We start from the raw sequence: 20537 nt of genomic DNA on the forward strand, positions 1-20537 counted from the left end.
GCGGTGTCCAGCACGGTGGCCTGCATCTGATAGGTCTTAGGTACACTTTTTTTTTTTCGGTACCAATGAATGTATTCTACAATGTGGGTAAATAAGTTAAATCAAATATCTATATTTTGGAAGTCTATTCAAGGAGATACTTTTGATAAAGTCACTAAACATTCATGGACAATATTGAAAGTTCTTTTTAAAGCTGCAAACTTCAAGGAAGTTTTTAATTAGTAAGGCAAATAGAATGGAAAAGACTGAGGTAAGGGTTAGTTTTTAAAATTTATATGAGCTTAAGGCAAAGTAAGTAATTTGTATACTTTTTTTCCCCTCTGCACTTAGAGTAAGGCACATTCGTCACTTTCTATTATTATTTTTTTGGTAATCTCTCCACCCATTGTGGGGATCAAACTCACGACCTCGAGATCAAGAGTCGCATGCTCTTCTGACTGAGCCAGCTAGGTGCCCCAACTTGTCACTTTCTAAATAAGTACCGGAGAAATATCCTTTCTCTCCATCGTCATGTTCTTTACTCTCCCTTTCTTCATCAAATAGCTATTATTGATGATACTGGCACCTGCTTCCATCCCCCCTTGGCCCCTGATCCATTTCCACTGTACCCTAAGCTCTACCCAACCCACCTTGGGTCCTAAAGAAATACAGAGAGGGTTGGATTTGGGGCCCATGAGTCAAGGGAGGATTGTTGTTCCCCACAAACAACCATGCTATGGTGCCAGGCAGCACCCCAGTATAGTCTCTGCTCAGAAGTCCGTGCTTCTCATGAGGATTGGTTAGAGCCCAAGATTATATTTTTTTCCAGTCTCCCCACCATCCCTGTCTTGTCTGGGAGCCTTGGTTCGTTCTTTGAAATTAAAAACAAGCCATATCTAAATCTGTCTATGTCTCATGTCTTACTGGAGTAGCCCAAAAGCATATGTTTTTAATATATCCAGATAGAGAAGATACACATTCTTTACTTTTCCCCACATCTGTCCTCATTCCCAGAGAGCTATAATTGGCCACAAGCAAACAATGCCTTGAGGTCCCTGCACAGGAATTTTGATTAGGTGAGTATGACAGAAATTAAGGTGAGCTGCTGTACAACTATGCACGATCAACGATATTCTGCATTTCTGAGAGGCCGAGCTCTCGGCTTATACCTGTGTTACTTAACTCTTAGATCCTTATCCTTCTTTTAAATGTTTATTTATTTTGAGAGTGAGAGTGAGAGCATGAACAGGAAAGGGGCAGAGAGAGAGAGAATCTCAAGCAGGCCCTGCACTGTAAGTGCAGAGCCCGGCGTGAGTCTTGAACTCAAATGTGAGATCATGACCTGAGCCGAAATCAAGAGTCAGACACTTAACTGACTGAGCCACCCAGGTGCCCTTACTTGTCAGCAAGTTTAAATCCTTGAGGGGTATAGCATCACACAGGTTCTGTGGCCAGTGGCTTTAGCAGGAAGGTTGCTTTGGAATTTGGCATAAGCCATGCCACTGTTTCCAGGATGCCTCTGGTTTCATTGGGGTGTGCCACCAGGAGTCACTGTGCTTTGCTTTGTGCACATAAGCACGTCTCTTGCCCTGATAGCATTCAGTCGCGTCTCCAGCATAAACACCTTCAATTTTAAGAACCGTGTGCTCCCTCTGGTTCCAGAGACCCTGCTTACAGCCAGCAAAAATGGCCTTGGACCACAGCCTTCCAGACCTATTTGTCATTTTAGGAGTCCTGTTACCAGCAGGCCCCACTTATTTGCCCTTTAAGTTCAGCAGCAGGACCTTCCTTCACCTCCACTAGACTAATTGGAGAGGGCCTTCTTCAGGATACACATGAATTGTTCAGCCATGTGGTATTCAAGAATGGTATAGTTTAAAGATGACTTTTCGTAGGGGCGCCTGGGTGGCTCAGTCAGGTAGGCTTCTGACTTTGGCTCAGGTCATCATCTCATGGTTCGGGAGTTTGAGCCCTGCGTCGGGCTCTGTGCTGACACCTCGGAGCCTGGAGCCTGCTTCGGATTCTGTGTCTCCCTCTCTCTCTGCCCCTCCCCTGCTCACACACATACTCTCTCTCTCAAAAATAAATAAACATTAAAAAAATTAAAAAAAAGAAAGATGGCTTTTCTAGATAAAGATACTAAGTTGCTCTTCTATTCATATCAAGATAGTATTTTTTCTAACTATGTACTTATATGCTACTTCTCTAGATACTATTAAATAGTACTCCTATAAATAATTAAAAACAGTATTGGCCTTTCCAAAAATAGAATTAGTGCTTTATGAGGTCTATTTGTCCTCAGACTAAAAATTTGGTGGACATTTGCCCAGTTGAGAGATAGGAAGGATGGTGTATTCCAATAATTCTTGGTTTTTCATCTTCTTCCAAATGAACGTTTTGTCCCTGGCTTTTAATGCAAACGACAAAACTGAAAGACGTGGATGACTCTTACAGTCACTGATTTAAAGGCGACTTCTCTGGATATTGAAACAGCAGTCAGTGAAGAGAAGGGAATAGAAGAAGCCAGCCATTCGTTTACCTTGCTCTCCTTTACAGCCTTTGTTGCCTTTTTCTCCAATTGGCCCAGGAGTTCCCGGCCTTCCATCCTTGCCTGGTTTACCTCTTGGCCCACAGGGTCCTAGGCAAAAAACCAACACTGTGTTGAATGGTTCATACAGGAAAAAACAGGGGTGGCCAGTCATCCCAGATATGTGGGACTTCTCCAGTTTCGGCAACGAAAGTCTTACAAACTGAGCCACGGACAAACTCGGACAGTTGGTCATCCAACCTGTTACATCCTACTTCTCAGGGGGAAAAAGAACCCTCAAGAATGGACTAGAAACATATGAGATAACAATGGTTTAAAATTGTGCTGCCATTTTGCTTCACCCTCTTCCAGAATTTGCTATGCCCTTGTATTGATCAACATAATAAGTCATGTCTCTTTTATATCACAGAAGTAATTCAGGCAAACTTAGAACACAACAATTCCATTCACAGTATGCTTACCCTATACAGAGAGGTTAGTTCAATTTCCATACACCAGTACTTTGATAAGATTTCATAAGATTAAGCATATATTTGCATTTACTACTCTTCCAAGTGCTCTCCAAAGTGTGAGAAAACTACACACACATAGAACTCAGGTTTATTCAGGTAATCGTTTTCAAATAAGAGCTCTAAGACCAATGGTTTTCACAGCAGATAGAATTAATACTTGATCTTAATGAAAAAAAAAAAAAAAAAAACAGCCGTAAGTGCCTAAAGTGTATTTGCTCAAGCTTATACACTACACAACAGGTTTCAATAGAGTCAATATTTTCAATAGACTCTACAGTGCTTGCTTCCAAAGCACTTTGTAGGTATTTTGGTTCAACCACTTGCTCGTAATCCACATCAATACAGTCAGTTCCACACCTAGGATTCCTGGTGGCCCCGGTGGCCCAGGCTCTCCTTGCATCCCTGGTTCTCCAACAGGTCCAGGTGGCCCCGGGCTTCCTGGGAGGGAGATGATCTTAACTGTGCCAGGGTCTCCACGTATACCTATTGACATGAGCAGAGGAAAACGATGGGTTCACTGATGGGCTACCCTTTCTTCATGAAGAGCAATACTAAGGAGAATAATATTTACCGGGTGGTCCTTTTGGCCCAATTTGCCCTGGAGGTCCAACTGGTCCCAGAAATCCTGGATTACCCTTCTCCCCTTATAAAAAAAAAAAAAAAAGCAATGTGATTCCATGTAGAACAGTGGGTTTCCCAGCTCTTGAGGTTTATGATCAACTGTAAGGACAGACACTGGGAGTTAGGAATGGAGGTGATGGGGCTCTGTGACAATGGCTACAACTTCTGGCATTTTATTTGGACCCAATCAATCATGCTTAATGTTTATTTAAAAATATATTCTAGAAGTAGGCATTAAGATTTTGTATTTTAGTATTGAAGAGAAGAGTTCATAAAGTTCACTGTTTCCGTTCAGAAACAAATTTAATATTTAAGGTAAAGTATGAAGTGACATTAAACCTATTTTAGTGCTTACATCAGTTGTCATAGTTATCTACTTTCTTAGCTTATTTCTCTAGCTTTATTAAGAGCCAATTATTATATTAGGGATTCTCATGAACACATATGGAATATTTGCTTTCATGTAAACCATCAAAATGGTATGATTTCTCTCCCAGTCTTTGACATGAATAAAAGTTTACCAAGAATCACTGATTTGGATAAATACTCTTTTTTTTAATCTTTATTTATTTTTGAGAGACAGAGTGCGAGCAGGGGAGGAGCAGAGAGAGGGGGAGACACAGGCTCCAGGCTCCGAGCTGTCAGCACAGAGCCTGATGTGGGGCTCGAACCCATGAACTGTGAGATCATGACCCGAGCCGAAGTCGGATGCTCGGTGCCCCTGGGGAAATACTCTTTTTAAAAATCTTGAAGTAATATAGGCGTTACGTCTGATTTCTTAGAAAGACTTTAATACTAAATATGGTATTTATGGAAGCAATACAATCAAATATATTACCAAAAGTTAACTGGAAACTACACTCTAAATTATCCACTTGGTATCAGAACCTCAGGAAGATGTCCATATTTATTTAAACACATCAGAAGAAGCCTAACTGTTTTTCCTTTTGAGGATTAAAAATTTTCATGTTCCAAAATCTAAGAGAAAAATGGAATATGTTTCATGGAACACATTTCAAAAGAATGGATTTTTTGACTCTCCCCTCTAAATAGCTCTATTTCACCAGGATGTTTCTTTCTTTAGTGGGGCCCTTGTATAATTTTTCCAATCTTAGATATTCCTGTTCTGGGAGGTGGGGAGTGACAGGTGGGACACATGGTGCCCAGGCTGCCCTGTTCGGCCTCCCCCCCCCCCCCCCCCCCGCCGTGTTCACCCTCCCCCACCATGTCTACTGGGACTCCTTGGAATCATCTGCTTTGATTTATTCTTAACGAATTTGCTCCTTGGAGAGTCAGTGGTTGAAAGTACCGAACAGGCTAGGCTCTCTTTGAACTCCACCTTGTCCTCTCTTGGACCCGGAAAGGGTTTACCTTTGTGAAAGTGTGGCTTTGTTCCTTTTGGCTACACTCACTACTTAACACTATATAGTCTGTGATAATAGATTCCCTACTGTACAGAAGCAGTGACAAAGGATTTAATCAGTGAAGACAACAAATTTAATATTCAAAGCCTTATTTAAGGTCATAGCATCCTTATGGAAGATTTGAGAAATATTTTCTGAAACCTGAGATTTAGATTTTTGTGCATGAAAATTTTACACTTACGACCCCCCGAATTATGTTTCTCTTCTGATTATAATACATGTGCCAAAAAACCAAATTCTTAAATCTCACGCAGAAAACTTTACTTACCCTCCCCCATTAACAGTTTGGTAAATATTTGCTTAGATTTTCAGCTTTTTAACATTATAACACACACACACAAGTGACAATAAGCAACTTCAAAGCAATAGTGTTGATATTGATGTAGTTCCCCATCCCCAACCCAACACACATCCGTATTCTCCCAACATACATCAGTATTTCAGCGGTCACCACTTTAAACTGTTTATTTTTTAGTTTTTCTACAGTTTCCATCCTTAAAGCCTGAATTTAGTGTTTAAGACCCCTGGGGCTGGGTTCTGGTGGTCTTCCTTCTTTACTCATAACCAAAGTCCTATTTGCACCCTGTCTGTGATGACTGGAGGAGTTCCGTAAACATTTGTGTGCCCTAAAATATAAATCACAATCATCGTCTTTGTATCCAAAGAGTAGTGCACAAAAACAGTACCTTTTACACCTGGAAATCCATGGAATCCCGGATCACCTCTGAGCCCTGGCAGACCTGGGGCACCTGGTGCTCCCTATAGTTCAGATAAAAGGGAGCAGTACCAAAGACAAAATTTTAAAAATCACAATTGTCACTGTAGTCCTTTTTTTCTTTTTTCTTTTAGCAAATAGGATATAATACATTGGGTCAGAATGAACTGAGGTCCACAGATACCATTTTTACCTTCCAATCCAATCCTCCTATAGTTCCTCTGCCACCTCGATCTCTCCTGAGGACTATCATTTTCTTTTTCTTTTTTAAAAAAATTTTTAAGTTTATTATTTATTTGAGAGAGGGGGAGAGCATGCACACAAGTTGGGGAGGGGGAGAGAGAGACAGAGACAGAGACAGAGACAGAGAGAATCCCAAGCAGGCTCTGCACTGTCAGTTCAGTGCGGGGCTTAATCTCATGAACCATGACATCATGACCTGAGCCGAAACCGAGTTGGATGCTTAACCGACTGAGTCACCCAGGCGCCTCGAGACTATCATTTTCAATAACACAGAAGCAAAAACTGCCTTCACGGTCAAGAGCAAGCACAACTTCTGGGTGTTAATGTCTGTTGTAGGAGTGTGGAATACAACAATATTCTGTATCCTACATGGACCTGACCAGTATCTGGAGACCTTTCCGGAAGAGCAGGCACTGGATTGCCAGAATGAAAATTGTAATTTTTGTTTGTAATTTGTGCAAAGACAACAGAGCCCATATTGAATTGTAGCACCCACCATCATTGTAACTAAGTTAGCAGAGTTATAAATTACTCTCGGCCCGAGTGGTGGTGGAAGTAAGGTGTCCAGGGATTGGGAACGTGAAAGGGTTATCCGGGGCACTTTGACACGCACTTTTGGCAAGGATGCAAGTGATCTGACCAGGAGACGCTCCCTCCTTGGGCTCATACTTGCCCTTGTAGCCATGGAATGCTCAAGCAAGGCCACAGGAGAAGGGGCAAGGGATCAGAGCTTCAGAAAGGAGCTACATGTCAGAACGTAAGTGAAATCTACTATTACACTGTCCATATGAATGGAAACAATACTATTACTTGAAAACAAGGAACTGAAGGTCATTAAAAAGGCCAAGAATAACAAAACTGGCCTCTAAACCAAATGTCTTTAGAGCAAGAAGACCAAAGAAGGAAAAATCCTGTACCTTGGATCGGGTGGTGTCAGGTGCAAAAAGGCGGGAGAGAAAACGGAACCACCTGGTCAAGGACTCTCAGGCTCCTGAGGTCTGGCCTGTTGTCCAGAAGCAGAGGTAATCGGGGAGGAGGGGCAGATGCCAGGCCCTGCCCTTGGGTGAGGAGGGCGCAGCTCCATGCAAGGAGAGGATTGTTAAGGGCACAGAGCCAGTTTAGGCATCCATCGAGAAGAATTATCTTTCTTTCTTTTTTTTAGTTTTTTTTTTTTTAATTTTATTTTAGAGAGTACTTGTGTAAGCAGGGGAGAGGAGCAGAGGGGCAGGGTGGGAGACAGAGAGAGAGAGGGAGACAGAGAACCTTAAGTAGGCTCCATGCTCCGAGCCTGACGCCAGGCTCAATCTCACAAACTTGGGATCATGACCTGAGCCGAAACCAGGAGTTGGACATTCAACTGACTGAGCCACCCAGGTGCTCCAAGAAGAATTATCTTTCCAGTGCAAACGTAGAAGCGCTGACTGACCTTGAAAGCACCAGAGGACTTAAGAGAGATCGCATTTCCAAACAATACATTCCACAGCCCAGCGTCCTTGGAAGGACTTTCTCTGTGATTTTAGGATCAGTGTTTGCCACTTTCAGAGAATCATGGAAAACATGAGAGAGATCTAAGACTGGGCAAATGTCTCATTTTTTCAAAAAAAAAAAAAGTTTTAAAAAGGTAGACACTGGAAACCGAATACCAAGAGAACTTAAGAGAACTTCCCATGATTCCTCACATGCCATCATGCTAAATAAAGTACCTCATTGCCCATCACTGATGAAAACACAGAGCAGCTATGACATAACTCTGAATTCCTCATCAATCTCCAAGAATTTGACGTAAACAGGGGGGAGACAGGTTTCTCGAATATGCTGCCAAGAAGAAAGTGAGGGAAGATGGCCCAGGTGTTGGGTGGGTGAGAGACTGAATTTAGAGAACTTCATAGTCTGGGAGCATGAGCCTAGATGAACACAATGACAGCTATAAAAAAGAAATTTGAAAGTGCTGCATTTAAGTCACAAACAGACAAGAGCTGGAAGTAATGGAGAAAACTTGGAAGTCCTTCATAAAGAAAACCGTGTGCATACACACACACACACACACACACACGCTCTGGTTGACCAGAAGCTGACTGTGCAGTGACAATGTGGTGATGTGGCAGCTAGATAGCCCAAGGTTGGATTATAAAATGGTGGTGTTCCAGATGGTGAGAGTCTTCCCTCCTTTAGCCATTCTGTGGGGGTACTGAGTTCTTACTCCCAGGGGGTGTTTGTCTCAGGGGCTGTGTTCTAAAAAAATTTTTTTAATCCTTATTTATTTTTGAGACAGAGACAGAGAGAGAGGGAGAGAATGAGCGGGGGAGGGGCAGAGAGGAGGACACAGAATCCAAAGCAGGCTCCAGGCTGTGACGCGGGGCTCGAACTCATAAGCAGTGAGCTTGTGACCTGAGCTGAGGTTGGATGCTTAACCAACTAAGCCACCCAGGTGCCCCTCAGGGGCTGTGTTTTTAAGGGAGATGTTGACCAACTGTGATATATTCAGAATAGAGGCAGGGTTGACAAAGGGTTAAACTGACTTTGCAAAACGCAGGTATTTATCAGGGGAGAAAATGCTGAGAAGGAAGTGGCAGCTATTTAGAAACCCTGGACGTTCCATCAAGGGGAAAAAGTAAATAGACATTCAGGGATAGCACTGATAACTTTCAAAGTATATTAATAGAGAAAAATGATATTGTCCTCTAGAGTGATCCCAAACTGTTAGGTGTTTTAAGAGTCCATTACTGAGATTGTTCAGAGTCTAAACAAGAAAAGGTCAGGAATGACACGGAAAAGGGTCCCCTACAAACCAAACTTCTAGAGGCCAAATCTGTCCAACTCTTAGGATTCTTTGAACCTCCTGGACTCTGCCCTTGGGTGCTCAGAAGCATCACACATGAGCATTTTTTTGTTGCCTCTGGGGACATCTGATCCTGGCAATAATGTAGAAGAATATAAGAAGTCAAAATAATTTCCCACACTTACCGGCTGACCCGGTGGCCCCTCATCTCCTACAGTTCCAGGTGGACCTCTAGGGCCAGGCTTGCCCAGAAGCCCCTTGTCTCCTTTCAAGCCTCTCACGTGACTCCCTGGAGGTCCCGGAGGACCAGGGTCACCTGCATTTACAGAGAGCCGGTCAGTATTGGGCAGTGGGGGCACCTGGCAGGTTCTGTCGGCAGGTTTTTTTTTAATTAAAAAAAATTTTTTTTGATGTTTATTTATTTTTGAGAGAGAGAGAGAGAGACAGACAGACAGACAGACAGAGTGTGAGCAGGGGAGGGGCAGAGAGAGAGGGAGACATAGAATCCGAAGCAGGCTCCAGGCTCCAAGCTGTCAGCACAGAACTTGATGCGGGGCTCGAACTCACGAACCGTGAGATCATGACCTGAGTGGAAGTCGGAAGCCTAACCGACTGGGCCACCCAGGCGCCCCGCTGTCGGCAGCTTTTTGGACGACGGGCACAGCCTGCACCCAGCGTGACCCTGCACATGCTTTCTGTTGTGGGGTGTTGATGGACTTGTGGTTAAGACAGAATGAGACAAGGCCAGGGAAGTGCTGGCCAAAGGCAGGGGCTGTTTGTCCTTGGTGAAGGTCTGCCAGACAGGGTCTGTGCCTAGCCTGGTACTTGATCCATAAGAGCAACTCAGTAAATCTTGGTGATGGGATGCATTTCTCTCTTTCAGGCTTATTAATTTGGTGTGCTCGCTTCAGTAGCACGCATACTAAAAATGGGCTTATTTATTTGGTAATTACTAATTTTCAAACAGATCCCCTCTGTCCCCATCACACCAATAGCCGTGGTGAGCACCAGGTGATGTACGAGGCGTTGACTCACTATATTGTACCCTTGAAACTAAGATTACACTGTATGTTCACTAACTGGAATTTTTTTTAATGTTTATTTGTTTTTTAGAGAAAGAGAGAGCCCGTGCAAGCAGCGGAGGGGCAGAGAGAGAGAGGAGGACAGAGGATCTGAAGCAGGTTCCGAGCTGATAGCAGAGAGCCTGATGCGGGGCTCAAACTCATGAACCGTGAGATCATGACCTGAGCCAAAGTCAGGCACCCCAGCTAACTGGAATTTAAATAAAAAGTTAAAAAAAAAAAAGAAAGAAAGAAAAACTCCAGCAGCTTTGCTGCACTCCGCTAGAGCGAGCAGGTAAAGACCAGAGGGAAAAAGAAGCAAAGAGGTCACACCAGGGGAAGGTTGAAAGCTGCTGTTGTCAAACGTTATTTTCATTCTTCTATCTTATTTAAAAGTAGACCCTCTACCTGGGTTTCCTCTGAAGCCTGGTGGACCTCGATTTCCTTTCTGGCCAGGGATGACTGCGCCAGGAAAACCCGGTGGTCCTGGGAGTCCCGTCATGCCGGTGGGTCCCCACGGCCCGGCATCTCCCACTATCCCTTTCCTGCCGGGGAGGCCAGGTAAGCCTGGGGCTCCCCTGTCTCCTTTGGCTCCTGCAAAGGAAAAGGTTTGGTAAGTTTCCGTAATGACCTTCTACTTGGAGTTACAGTTTGGGGTTACCTCTAGTAACGCAGATGCTGTGCTTAAAAGGCGTTAAGATTCGCAATATAGTTTTTGAAAGAGGCTGGTAAAAGAAATACAGGTCTATAAGAAACTGAGTCGAGACTAATTTCTGCCTTAGTTCAGTCTTTTGATTTTGTCAAAGTCACCTCACTATTATATGTGTCAGTTTCTCTTTTGTTCTTTTTTCTTTTTCTTTTTCTTTTTTTTTTGAGAGAGAGAGAGGGAAAGAATTTTAAGCTGTCTCCATGCCCAGCAAGGAGACTGATGTGGAGCTCGATCTCGTGACCTGGGGATCATGACCTGAGCCCAAATCAAGAGTCAGAGACCTAACTGACTGAGTCACCCAGGTGCCCCAGTTTTTCTTACTTTAAACACCTAATGTAGCTCAGTCTTTAAAGATCAAGTGAGATAATATACAGATGGAAAAGTGTAGTGTAACTCTGAAGTCTTGTGTCACTATCTGCTTCAATTAATATTATCTGATGAACTTTAATTACAATGACATTAAATAGGGAGAACGTTCAGAACTAAATTTCCTGGCATTGATGTGTGCATCTCAAGAGTCACACAGCTAAACCCAGACAAAGGAACAACAAAGTTGCAATCCCTCTTCTCTCCTTTCTTCTCCCCCATAACACAAACAAACACTAGTCTGGAAGGGAAGGCGGTGGCTGGGGGTTTGGAATTACCAATGAGGATTCCCAAAAAGTCACCACTTAATTACTAATATTCTTCACCTTGGAGAACCTTCAAGAAAACTGGGCTTTGATGTTCATGAATGGGAAACGTATGAACTGCAAATAATCCCTCCCTCCTATTTTTTCTCTCTGTGTTATTCCAGAAATAGTGAATGGCACACAAGTAGGGGACAGGAAGAAGGAGGATGAGGCTGCTAGCACAGGGAAGGGCTTGGGACGTTATCGTGCAGGAAGGCAGAGTGATGATGAAAATAAAATGGATGAATATTAAAATATTGAATATCTAGCCTTTGTCTATCATGTTCTTTAGCTTTTTTTTTTATACTTGCAATTTACGTTTTTCAAAGAAAGCGGTTAGATGGCTTCAGCTCACTTGAAGCTCTGAAATGCTGGGTATTTGTACAACAGAGTCTGGCAGTGGTCGGAGACCCAAGATGTGGTCTTAGGTTGTATGGTCCATGCCCATAAAGATGCTTCTTTGTTTCACAGTATGATTTCATTTTAGCATTTGGGAGTCTCAATGAAATCTTCTCCATATTTACTTATCCTAGAGGGACTGAGGCACATAATCATCTACTTACATAATTGGGCTAGTTGTTATTTTTTTTAAGGCTTTTGGACTTAAGGTATGATTATTTTATATTAAATTTTATTTCCAAACACATGCCAAAGTATTCTCACTCCAAATGGTTAAACTTTGAGCTTAGCCTAGGAAAATGAACGGAAACTCTCCCTTTGGCCGTAAGTCTAAAACCTGATCTGTGAACGAGACCTGGAGAAGCCTCCATGCTCGTGGAGGAAGGTGGGGTCCAGGAAGTGTGAGGACACTGAGCTCAACCAAAGAGACCGTGACACCACCAAGAAACAAATGGAAAAGTGCAGCTCTTGTAGACTTTCACAGTTGAGCTCACAGGTGGAGAGGCAGTTCCTGCCCCTCTGAGCTTCTCAGTAGGACCCAGCTACTCCCTGCTGGTTCCCGCAAGCATCGCTACCCAGAGGTCCTCAGTAGGAAGAACGCTTTTTGCTAATAAAATACTCCTGTCTGCAGGACCCACGTCTGTGAAGGGTCCATAGAAGATGCAAATGATCTAATATTTCTTCTGGCAAATTTCTCCACAAAATGGAAAAAGTTTGAAGAAGCTGCTTATCTTGTAAAACACTGCCATGAGAAATCCGGACTCAGAGTCTGTCAACCTAAAATCTTGTATATACTTTGAATGACATGTTCTGCAAACTGCCATGTTTGGCATTGAGAGAGTTACTGGTAGCCAGCCCTTCATAAAAAATAGTCTGAACCACAAGCTGGCCCTGGGGATGGGAGTCAGACCCATGAAGATAACAAGGTGGGAAAGAATTCGTGTCATCACTGCATGTTATTCCCACCCCGCTGCCCCCTGCTCAGAATAGCAGAGAGGGGTGCTCACAGAGAGGGGGTGCTCACAGAGAGAGGGTGCTCATGGACAAGCCAGAAATTCCCCCTACACCCTTTTAGGAGGTGATACATTTAAACCATGCCAACAGCCACAACCAAGGACTGCATAGGAAGTCTTCTGATTTTTTAAAGACTTTCGATGGGAAGAAATTCCAAAGTTGGATCACAGTTGCTGATTCATTCACTTTGCAATGGTGGTCATAATTTTTAAGCATCTTGAATACTAAGAATGTAAACATCTTAAATTACCACTGGGACTTCTTTAATTCAATATGTTAAGTTTATTTTATATACCAGGCGATTTTGATTAGATTCTGTCCTTGAAATCTAGATCACCAGGGTCAGGGGGTGGGGGGTGGGTGAAGCACTGCTCACCTGGAACTCCAGGGCTCCCTCTGGGGCCTGGAACTGCTTTCAGCAAACCTGAAAGACAGAAATTTGGTACCTGAGTGTTTTATATGTGGTTAATTTCATATATTCTGCTTGGTCAGTTTCACTGTGGCAACAGAAGGAAGTTTAATCACCACACACCCAGAACACATTAAAGATCATCGATTCCATTGGAGAAGTATCTCTAGAGCAGTGAAGGATTACAATGGCACTGACCATTCAATGCACAATGAAACCAGTGGACCCAAGCTCATGAGCAACGTGTACCTGTTTCTCCCTTTTCTCCTGCTGGGCCAGGGATTCCATCACGTCCCTGGTTGCCTCGCATCCCCATTGGTCCGGGAGGTCCTGGAAATCCTGGAGGTCCTGAGCAAAGAAATGCCATTCGAAGAGAGGGCATACTTCCTGGCAATGGCCTGATGTGAACACTGGATATGTAGAATTCTATTAAAGGTGCTCCTTCCCCCTGCCCCCCAGAACTGTAGTTATGTGATGCTCCCTTCACAGTGAAAACTATGAACAGATTTATACTACCATGAAGATCATCACTTCAGAAGGTGGAGGCTGGCAGATCTTTGAATTAGATAGGTATCAATACCTAACCTCATTTTTTTTTTTGTTTTTTTTTGGTCTGGGGACTGAGTAACTGGGAGCTAATTTCTAAGGAGCAGCAGATAGGTATGCAAAGATTCCATCCATCCTGAAGGGGAAATAGACAAAGTACAAAAATGGAACCTGGAGGGCCTTTTACTCCTGGAGGACCGGGGAAGCCTTTAATGCCTTTTAACCCCAAATCACCATCAGGGCCCGGCTTTCCTATAAATAAAGAGAGAAGAGAAGGGAAAAAAAGAATAGCACAAGGTAAATGGTTACAACAATGGCAGAAATGGTCCTTTTTTTATAGTCACCAGTGCCTCACACTGGCCTTCAGGCCCTTCGCCAGAGAAGCAGAGCAGAGATGTGTCGAATCACTTTCAAACGTGTTTGTGCACCAGCCACACGGCCACTCAGCATCTGATTTATGACTTTAACTGGGAGTTAACAGCAAATCCACTGAACCTTTCCGTATTTGAAAAGACGGTTTAAATGTTATCTTTCAGTAAGCTGCAACCCAGTAGCCTGGTGGTTGTTTTTAATAAAATAAAACAAAAACTTAAACTCAAATTTATAGGCAAATGAGAAAGAAAGCCAATGCTCAACCTGAAACCATGCCAGAAAAAAAAAAAAAAATCACAACAGTGTTTGCTCCCAAATTCACGTTGAAGTCCTTAACCCCAGAACCTCCAGAGATCACTGTATTTGGAGACTGGGTCTTTAAAAAAAGCTATTAAGTTAAAACAAGGTCACCAGGGTGGGGCCTGATCCGATATGACCGGTGTCCTCACAAGAGGCATTGATTAGGACACAGACACGCAAGGAAGGAAGATCATGTGAAGACACGGCAGGAAGTTGCCCAACTCAGGAGAGAGGCCTCAGAAGAAAAAACCATCCGTGCTGACATCCTGAGCTCAGACTCCAGACTCCAGGACTGTGAAAAAATACATTTCTGCTGTTTAAGTGCCCTGTCTGTGTTTTGTTATGGAAGCCCTAGAAAAGTAATACGAATATGCGGTTGGGCAATGAACTAACATTTAAAAAAGTTTTTTTCAAGTGTATTTATGAGTGGGGGAGGGACAGAGAGAGGGAGACACAGAATCCGAAGCAGGCTCCAGGCTCTGAGCTGTCTGCACAGAGCAGGACGCAGGGCTCAGACCCACAAATGACGAGATCACGACTTGAGCCGAAGGGGGACACTTAACCTACTAAGCCACCCATGTGTCCCAATGAACTAACATTTTGTGTCCGTAGGCTGAATTCTTTGAGACAGAACTTAAGTTTTATGGACAGGATCAGGTTTTTAGATGTTATAGACAGGATCGGGGCTCCTCCTGATTGATTTCCCGTTCCTCAGAGTCTAAGAATTTGATGGTCAAAGTTGAATAAAAGCAATCATAGTACAAACACCTAAATAGCTTTCAATTTACGCAGCTGATTCTAGGAGGTGAGGGCTATGCTGAGTGTCCCACTTCCGGCTTTCCGAGTTGTAAAGCCAACGCTCACCTGGGTGACCAGGACTTCCGGGGTTTCCAGGGGCTCCCTCAGGTCCAGCAGGCCCCGAATGTCCAGGTGCTCCAGGTACCCCTCTTTCTCCTTTCCTTCCCATGTCACCTGGAAATCCTGGATCTCCCTTAAAGTCAGCCAAACACCTTTAGAATTCTCATATAAGCAGGATATGTGATCAGAATTGAGTATCGACTCTGCTAGCATTTAGTTAGTGATATAGTTACTGAGTTAACGATTCCTATTAAATGTCTGCTGATGCAGGCAGTGTGACAGGGGCCAGGGACAGGATGGCTACGGGATTTGCTGGAACCGGTGCAAAATGCAAAGGCAGGATGCTTAAATGGCAGGAACAGGGATAAGCAATTCCTTGGGTATTGAAATTGGAGGGATAAACTCATAAGCCAATAGCTGTGTGATAGGCATTCTGAGCTGTGGAAACAGGATTAAAAAAACCCAAATCATCACCTGAAAACACAGCTGTATTTTCAATGCTTTTTGCCCACACTGAATCTAGACACTTGCTGATACTTAGAGACTCAGCCCCCTCGCTAAAGCATAACAACTTCAGTGGCCGGTATACCTTTGGTCCCGGTGATCCTGGCCTTGCACCTGCTGAATAACCCGGCTCTCCCTTCTCTCCTTGGAGACCGTGAACACCTGGGAGGCCTGGCCTTCCAGTTAAACCTGGTAGTCCCAAAGCTCCCCTGTGTCCTTTAGGACCTGCAATTAGGAAAGAGGTCAGGGAAAATGAAACGTTCTGCTTCTCACTTTTGTATAAACCACCTTTCTGGCTTTTTAGAATCACTGATATGTTGACTAGTTATCATGGGTGATCTTTACACAATATGAACATTTATTTAGTTCTCATCTGTGTTCTAATTGCACACAGTATGTTTGTCTAAAAGTAAATCTAGTTTTACACCAACTTTCTACCAAATGGGAAACCGAAACAACAAACCATACAGAAAATCTAGAATAGAATTGGGCTTTCGGCTCACGGACAGGACCTTATACCTTACCTGGCACCCCCATGATCCCCATGCTTCCTGGCACACCACGTGGTCCTTGTGCCCCGGGATTCCCAATGTTGCCTGGATCTCCTCTGGGGCCTGGAGAAGAAATAAATAGTCACATGTCCTGCACAGTTCCTGGACATAGTAGGTGTCAGTAAATATTTGTTGCTTGTATGAATAAATGAATTCTAAGCAGCCAGATCAGTTAGGTTATGTCCTTGTGTAGCTACCTTTCTGCCTTCAGATGAGGAGGGGACTGAGTACCCAGAAAACGTAAAATTAGAGAACTTTAGATTCTTATCAGCAGGCCTGGAGTTCAAACATCAAAACCATTCTAGGACCAATGCCAGCAGAAAAGAGGGGGTTCCTGCCACCATATTGCAATAAATTTCCAAATGCAATACTGAAGTTTTATTGCCATGTAACATATTTTGTCACTGATGTCATAGAGAATAGGGGGCTACTGTAATTGTTTAAAAATTTACTTTGCAAACTCAATAGCATGCTTAAAAAAAAAGAAAGGCAAATCCGGAAACCTCTAAATCATTACCTGATTTTCTTCTATGATATATGATACTGTGATAAATTATAGTTTATAATACATATCAGCAATGTCAAAATAACATTTTTGGTGCAAATATGGAACGTTGGGGGTGCCTGGGTGGCTCAGTCCATTGAGCATCTGACTCTTGATTTCGGCTCAGGTCATGTTCCCAGAGTTGTGGGATCGAGCCCTGCATCGGTCTCCACACTGAGCATAAAGCCTGCTTGAGATTCTCTCTCTCTCTCTCTCTCTCTCTCTCTCTCTTTCTCTCTCTCTGTCCCTCCCTCTCTCTGCCCCTATCCTCCACTTGTACTCTCTCTCTCTGTCTTTTTCTCTCTTTCCCCCTGCCCCTCACCCCCACTTGTGCTCTTTCTCTCTAAAAACAAATGTTCAAAAATGGAACTCTGTGTAAGTTAATATTTTTTAGTTAATATAGGCTGACTATAAATAGCTTCATTCTGATTTAATCGTGAAGCAAATTTCTGCTGGAACACTATGGGAGCAAAATTCATATTCAACCCAGTAAGTCAAGAAATACATTTTTGTTATGTTCAGACGTAGGGAAACTTAACTCCTGATATTTCTATCAGAGAATCTGCTCTACCTGGTGGTCCTGGTGGTCCAGGTGGCCCTTGGAGTCCTTTTAAACCCGGTAACCCTGGAACACCACTGTTTCCTTTCTCACCCGGCTTCCCTGCAAATCCTAAAGTTAAAAACCATGGATTAAAAACACAGGTTAGAATTTTATCAGACTTAGTTCAATCCTGGTTAAAATTGATGAGACATTATTGTAATACATCCATAGCATTTTTATTAAGAGCACAGGCAGATGTGGGCTCTTTTCAAAGAGGATTAAATGAGATAATATACGTAAAGTATTAGCATCATGCTTGGCATGAGTTAGTTCTTCAGTGACACTAGCAATGATGATATTTACGCTTCATTTTAAGAATGAGTGGCCTAAATATAGCTTCTTAAAAAATTTTTTTTCTTTTAGTAACGACAGAGGACCATTTATTACACGATTCTTGTCCAGAGCATCCCTTTCTCAAATCCATTGATTACAATGACCATTTATTAATTAGTACATGACAGACATCATTTTCTTTATTTATCTTATTTAATCTGCAGGCAATGTCAGTCTGTCTTTGAGCCTTTCTAGAATGGGTGTAGAGACGACCAAACTGAGCCTCTGTGAAGTCAACGGACTAATCTAGAGTCACAATCAATGAGTGATCATGCTGGGATCTGAACCCAGCTGTGCAGTCTGCGATGCTTGCAAATTTCCCACAAAACTGTCCTACTTTGCATAACACATGGCTTTGATCGCTTTACTTTCTGGCTCAAAATGGTCCTTGAATCTGTGATACCTTTGATGCGGGGCAAATTACAAACTCCTTCCATGGTATCCGGAGCACTTTCTGACATGTCTGTGGCCCGGCTTTGTGCCCTTTCTCAAGATTCCCTTCCTTGGGCAGTTTTCCTGCCTATATCCTTATTCATTCACATAAGCGCTGAGTATCTAATTAATAGACAGGTGTTGTGCCAAGCACTGGAAACATAAATCATGTTTCCTTTTCCCAAGTTTTTAGTGTTTAATTGGGGAGTCAGCCAGGTAAATACACAATTACCATGCAGTGTGATAAGTTCTGTAACAGAGCTGGGTACAATATGCTACAGGGAAGAATTTCTGTAAGAGGGGACTGTGTGTGTGTGTGTGTGTGTGTGTGTGTGTGTGTGTGTGTGTGTGTTAAAGACTGAAGAGGCGCCAGTTGGGTGGAAAAACCATGAAACAGGACAAGATGCCCAGGCAAGAAAATAGCACATACAAAGGAATGACGAGGAGCAGGGGGTTAGATTATTTTCTTTTGTAACATTTTTTTTCTATCGATGTCATTTATTACAATCTAAAAATATATATTATTTAGCATGTTCCTGCTTTGGGCTTGCAGGGGGTTAGCAGGCCAAATCTGGTTTGGTGTGGTATGGCTGGAGGGCTAAAAATGGTTTTTTTAACATTTTTACACTAAACTCTAAAAATGACTATGCAACAGGGACCATATCTGGGGCCAGAACCCCTGAGATGTTTACTGCCTGGCCCTATACATAAACTGTCTACAGATCTATTGATGTCTCTTCCCCCCTTTTCCCCCACTGAACTGTAAGTTTCCTCATGACCAGGACACTACCTCTGCTTTGCTCACCTCTATGTCTTTAGGACATAATAAAATACCTAGTCAATAGGTCCTAAAAAATAATTGTTGAAAAATTATCTGTCATGTGGCTGGCGAGGTACGCAAAGGGCAAGTGATAAAGAAACTTTGTATGCCAATCTAAGATTACTTTTTACCATTCTTGGCAAAAAGGTGGTTTTGAGGCTTATGATTTAAAATTGACTAGGGGCAGTTTAAATACAGCAGACCCAAATGCAGAATTAACTTAGAAATAAAAAGTCATGGGCGCCTGGGTGGCTCAGTTGGTTAAGCGTCTGACTTTGGCTCGGGTCATGATCTCATGGTCCGTGAGTTTGAGCCCGGCATCAGGCTCTGTGCTGACAGCTCACAGCCTGGAGCCTGTTTTGGATTCTGTGTCTCCCTTCCTCTCTGCCCCTCTCCCACTCCCACTCTGTCTCTCTCAAAAATAAACATTAAAAAAGTTTTTAAAAAGAAGTGAAAAGTCACACATTAAGGAGACAACACGTAATTGTGCAAGGAATGCCAAGACCCAGTTCTAATCCAGGATTGGGCCACCAACTGGCTTTGTGACTGAGCAGGATGTTGAGGATCGGTTCTCACGGTCTTCATTTGTCAACTACAGGGATTTTCTTGGATCATTCTTAGTCTCAGAACCAGCTGTGATGTTCTGGTTCTACACAAAAGGAAGGCTGTACCTTTGAGGCCTGGTTCTCCTTTGTCCCCCAGTAGGTGGGATATTCCAGAAGGCCCCTGGGGTCCTTTGTCTCCTTCTTCACCCTGGGCTCCTGGGGGCCCTTTCTCACCCTTTGCTCCTGGGATTCCAAAGTCACCTAAAAAACAGGAGTAACAATGTCAGTTCCTTACTTCTTGAACTTGTTTGTAAGGATTCGAAAGTTAACAGTGCTTACCATAAAACAAAACAAAACAAGACAGATAAACCAAAACAGGCAGTCATTTAAAAGCAGTGGCATAAGATTGCAAGGAGAAAATTCGACTCCATTCAAATGGAAAAAGGAATACAAAGAATAGCAAAATCGAATACGTGGTTCTCTCAGAATTATATTGCCCTCAAAGGGTAAAACATAATTTATTTTTCCGTTATGTAAGTGAACATTGCTCCTTCCTCCTGTTCTTGGGAAGATACTCCATCACTTACCCCTCTGTCCTGGCGTTCCTGGGTTTCCGGGAGGCCCCGGAGGACCAATGTGTCCTGGATAGCCCATCATGCCAGTCGTTCCTTTTTCACCTGTGGAAACACGTTAACACAAGACAGCTCAGATTGTGCAGAATGACAGAAGTGAAAAATTCCATAAAATAAAATGTTATACTTTTTTTAATGTTATTTATTTTTGAGAGAGAGAGGCACAAGCAGGGGAGGGCCAGACAGAAAGGGGCACAGAGGGGTCCGGAGTGGGCTCCATGCTGACAACAGAGAGCCCTATTGGGGGCTCGAACTCACAAACCGTGAGATCATGACCTGAGACGAAGTCACACACTAACTAACTGAGCCAACCACGTGCCCCTAAAATAAGTTATAATTCTAAAGAGAGTTGAAGAAATGATTTCTGTAAACAGAAAAATAACCATATTTATCTAGGTGATTGACCAGTAAACAT

The 20537-nt window shown here is 43.1% G+C and overlaps 1 protein-coding gene across 4 annotated transcripts in view; it reads right to left on the reverse strand.

Moving 5' to 3' along the window:
- Window positions 1-20537, reverse strand: part of COL4A3 (collagen type IV alpha 3 chain) — a 138261-nt gene that overhangs the window by 6157 nt on the left and 111567 nt on the right. For all 4 annotated transcript variants that reach the window (XM_047872294.1, XM_047872296.1, XM_047872293.1 and 1 more), the window contains 15 exons: window positions 20078-20167; window positions 19617-19751; window positions 17331-17429; window positions 16189-16278; window positions 15750-15889; window positions 15167-15293; window positions 13802-13882; window positions 13334-13432; window positions 13052-13099; window positions 10291-10476; window positions 9007-9137; window positions 5771-5843; window positions 3611-3682; window positions 3397-3522; window positions 2519-2617 (listed from right to left, as the gene is read on the reverse strand). In XM_047872294.1, coding sequence (XP_047728250.1) covers window positions 2519-2617; window positions 3397-3522; window positions 3611-3682; window positions 5771-5843; window positions 9007-9137; window positions 10291-10476; window positions 13052-13099; window positions 13334-13432; window positions 13802-13882; window positions 15167-15293; window positions 15750-15889; window positions 16189-16278; window positions 17331-17429; window positions 19617-19751; window positions 20078-20167 — 1596 coding nt within the window. The remainder of the gene's footprint in view (window positions 1-2518; window positions 2618-3396; window positions 3523-3610; window positions 3683-5770; window positions 5844-9006; window positions 9138-10290; window positions 10477-13051; window positions 13100-13333; window positions 13433-13801; window positions 13883-15166; window positions 15294-15749; window positions 15890-16188; window positions 16279-17330; window positions 17430-19616; window positions 19752-20077; window positions 20168-20537) is intronic.

The sequence above is a fragment of the Prionailurus viverrinus genome, chromosome C1, assembly GCF_022837055.1.
Source record: "Prionailurus viverrinus isolate Anna chromosome C1, UM_Priviv_1.0, whole genome shotgun sequence".
NCBI classification, from domain to species: Eukaryota; Metazoa; Chordata; class Mammalia; order Carnivora; family Felidae; genus Prionailurus; species Prionailurus viverrinus.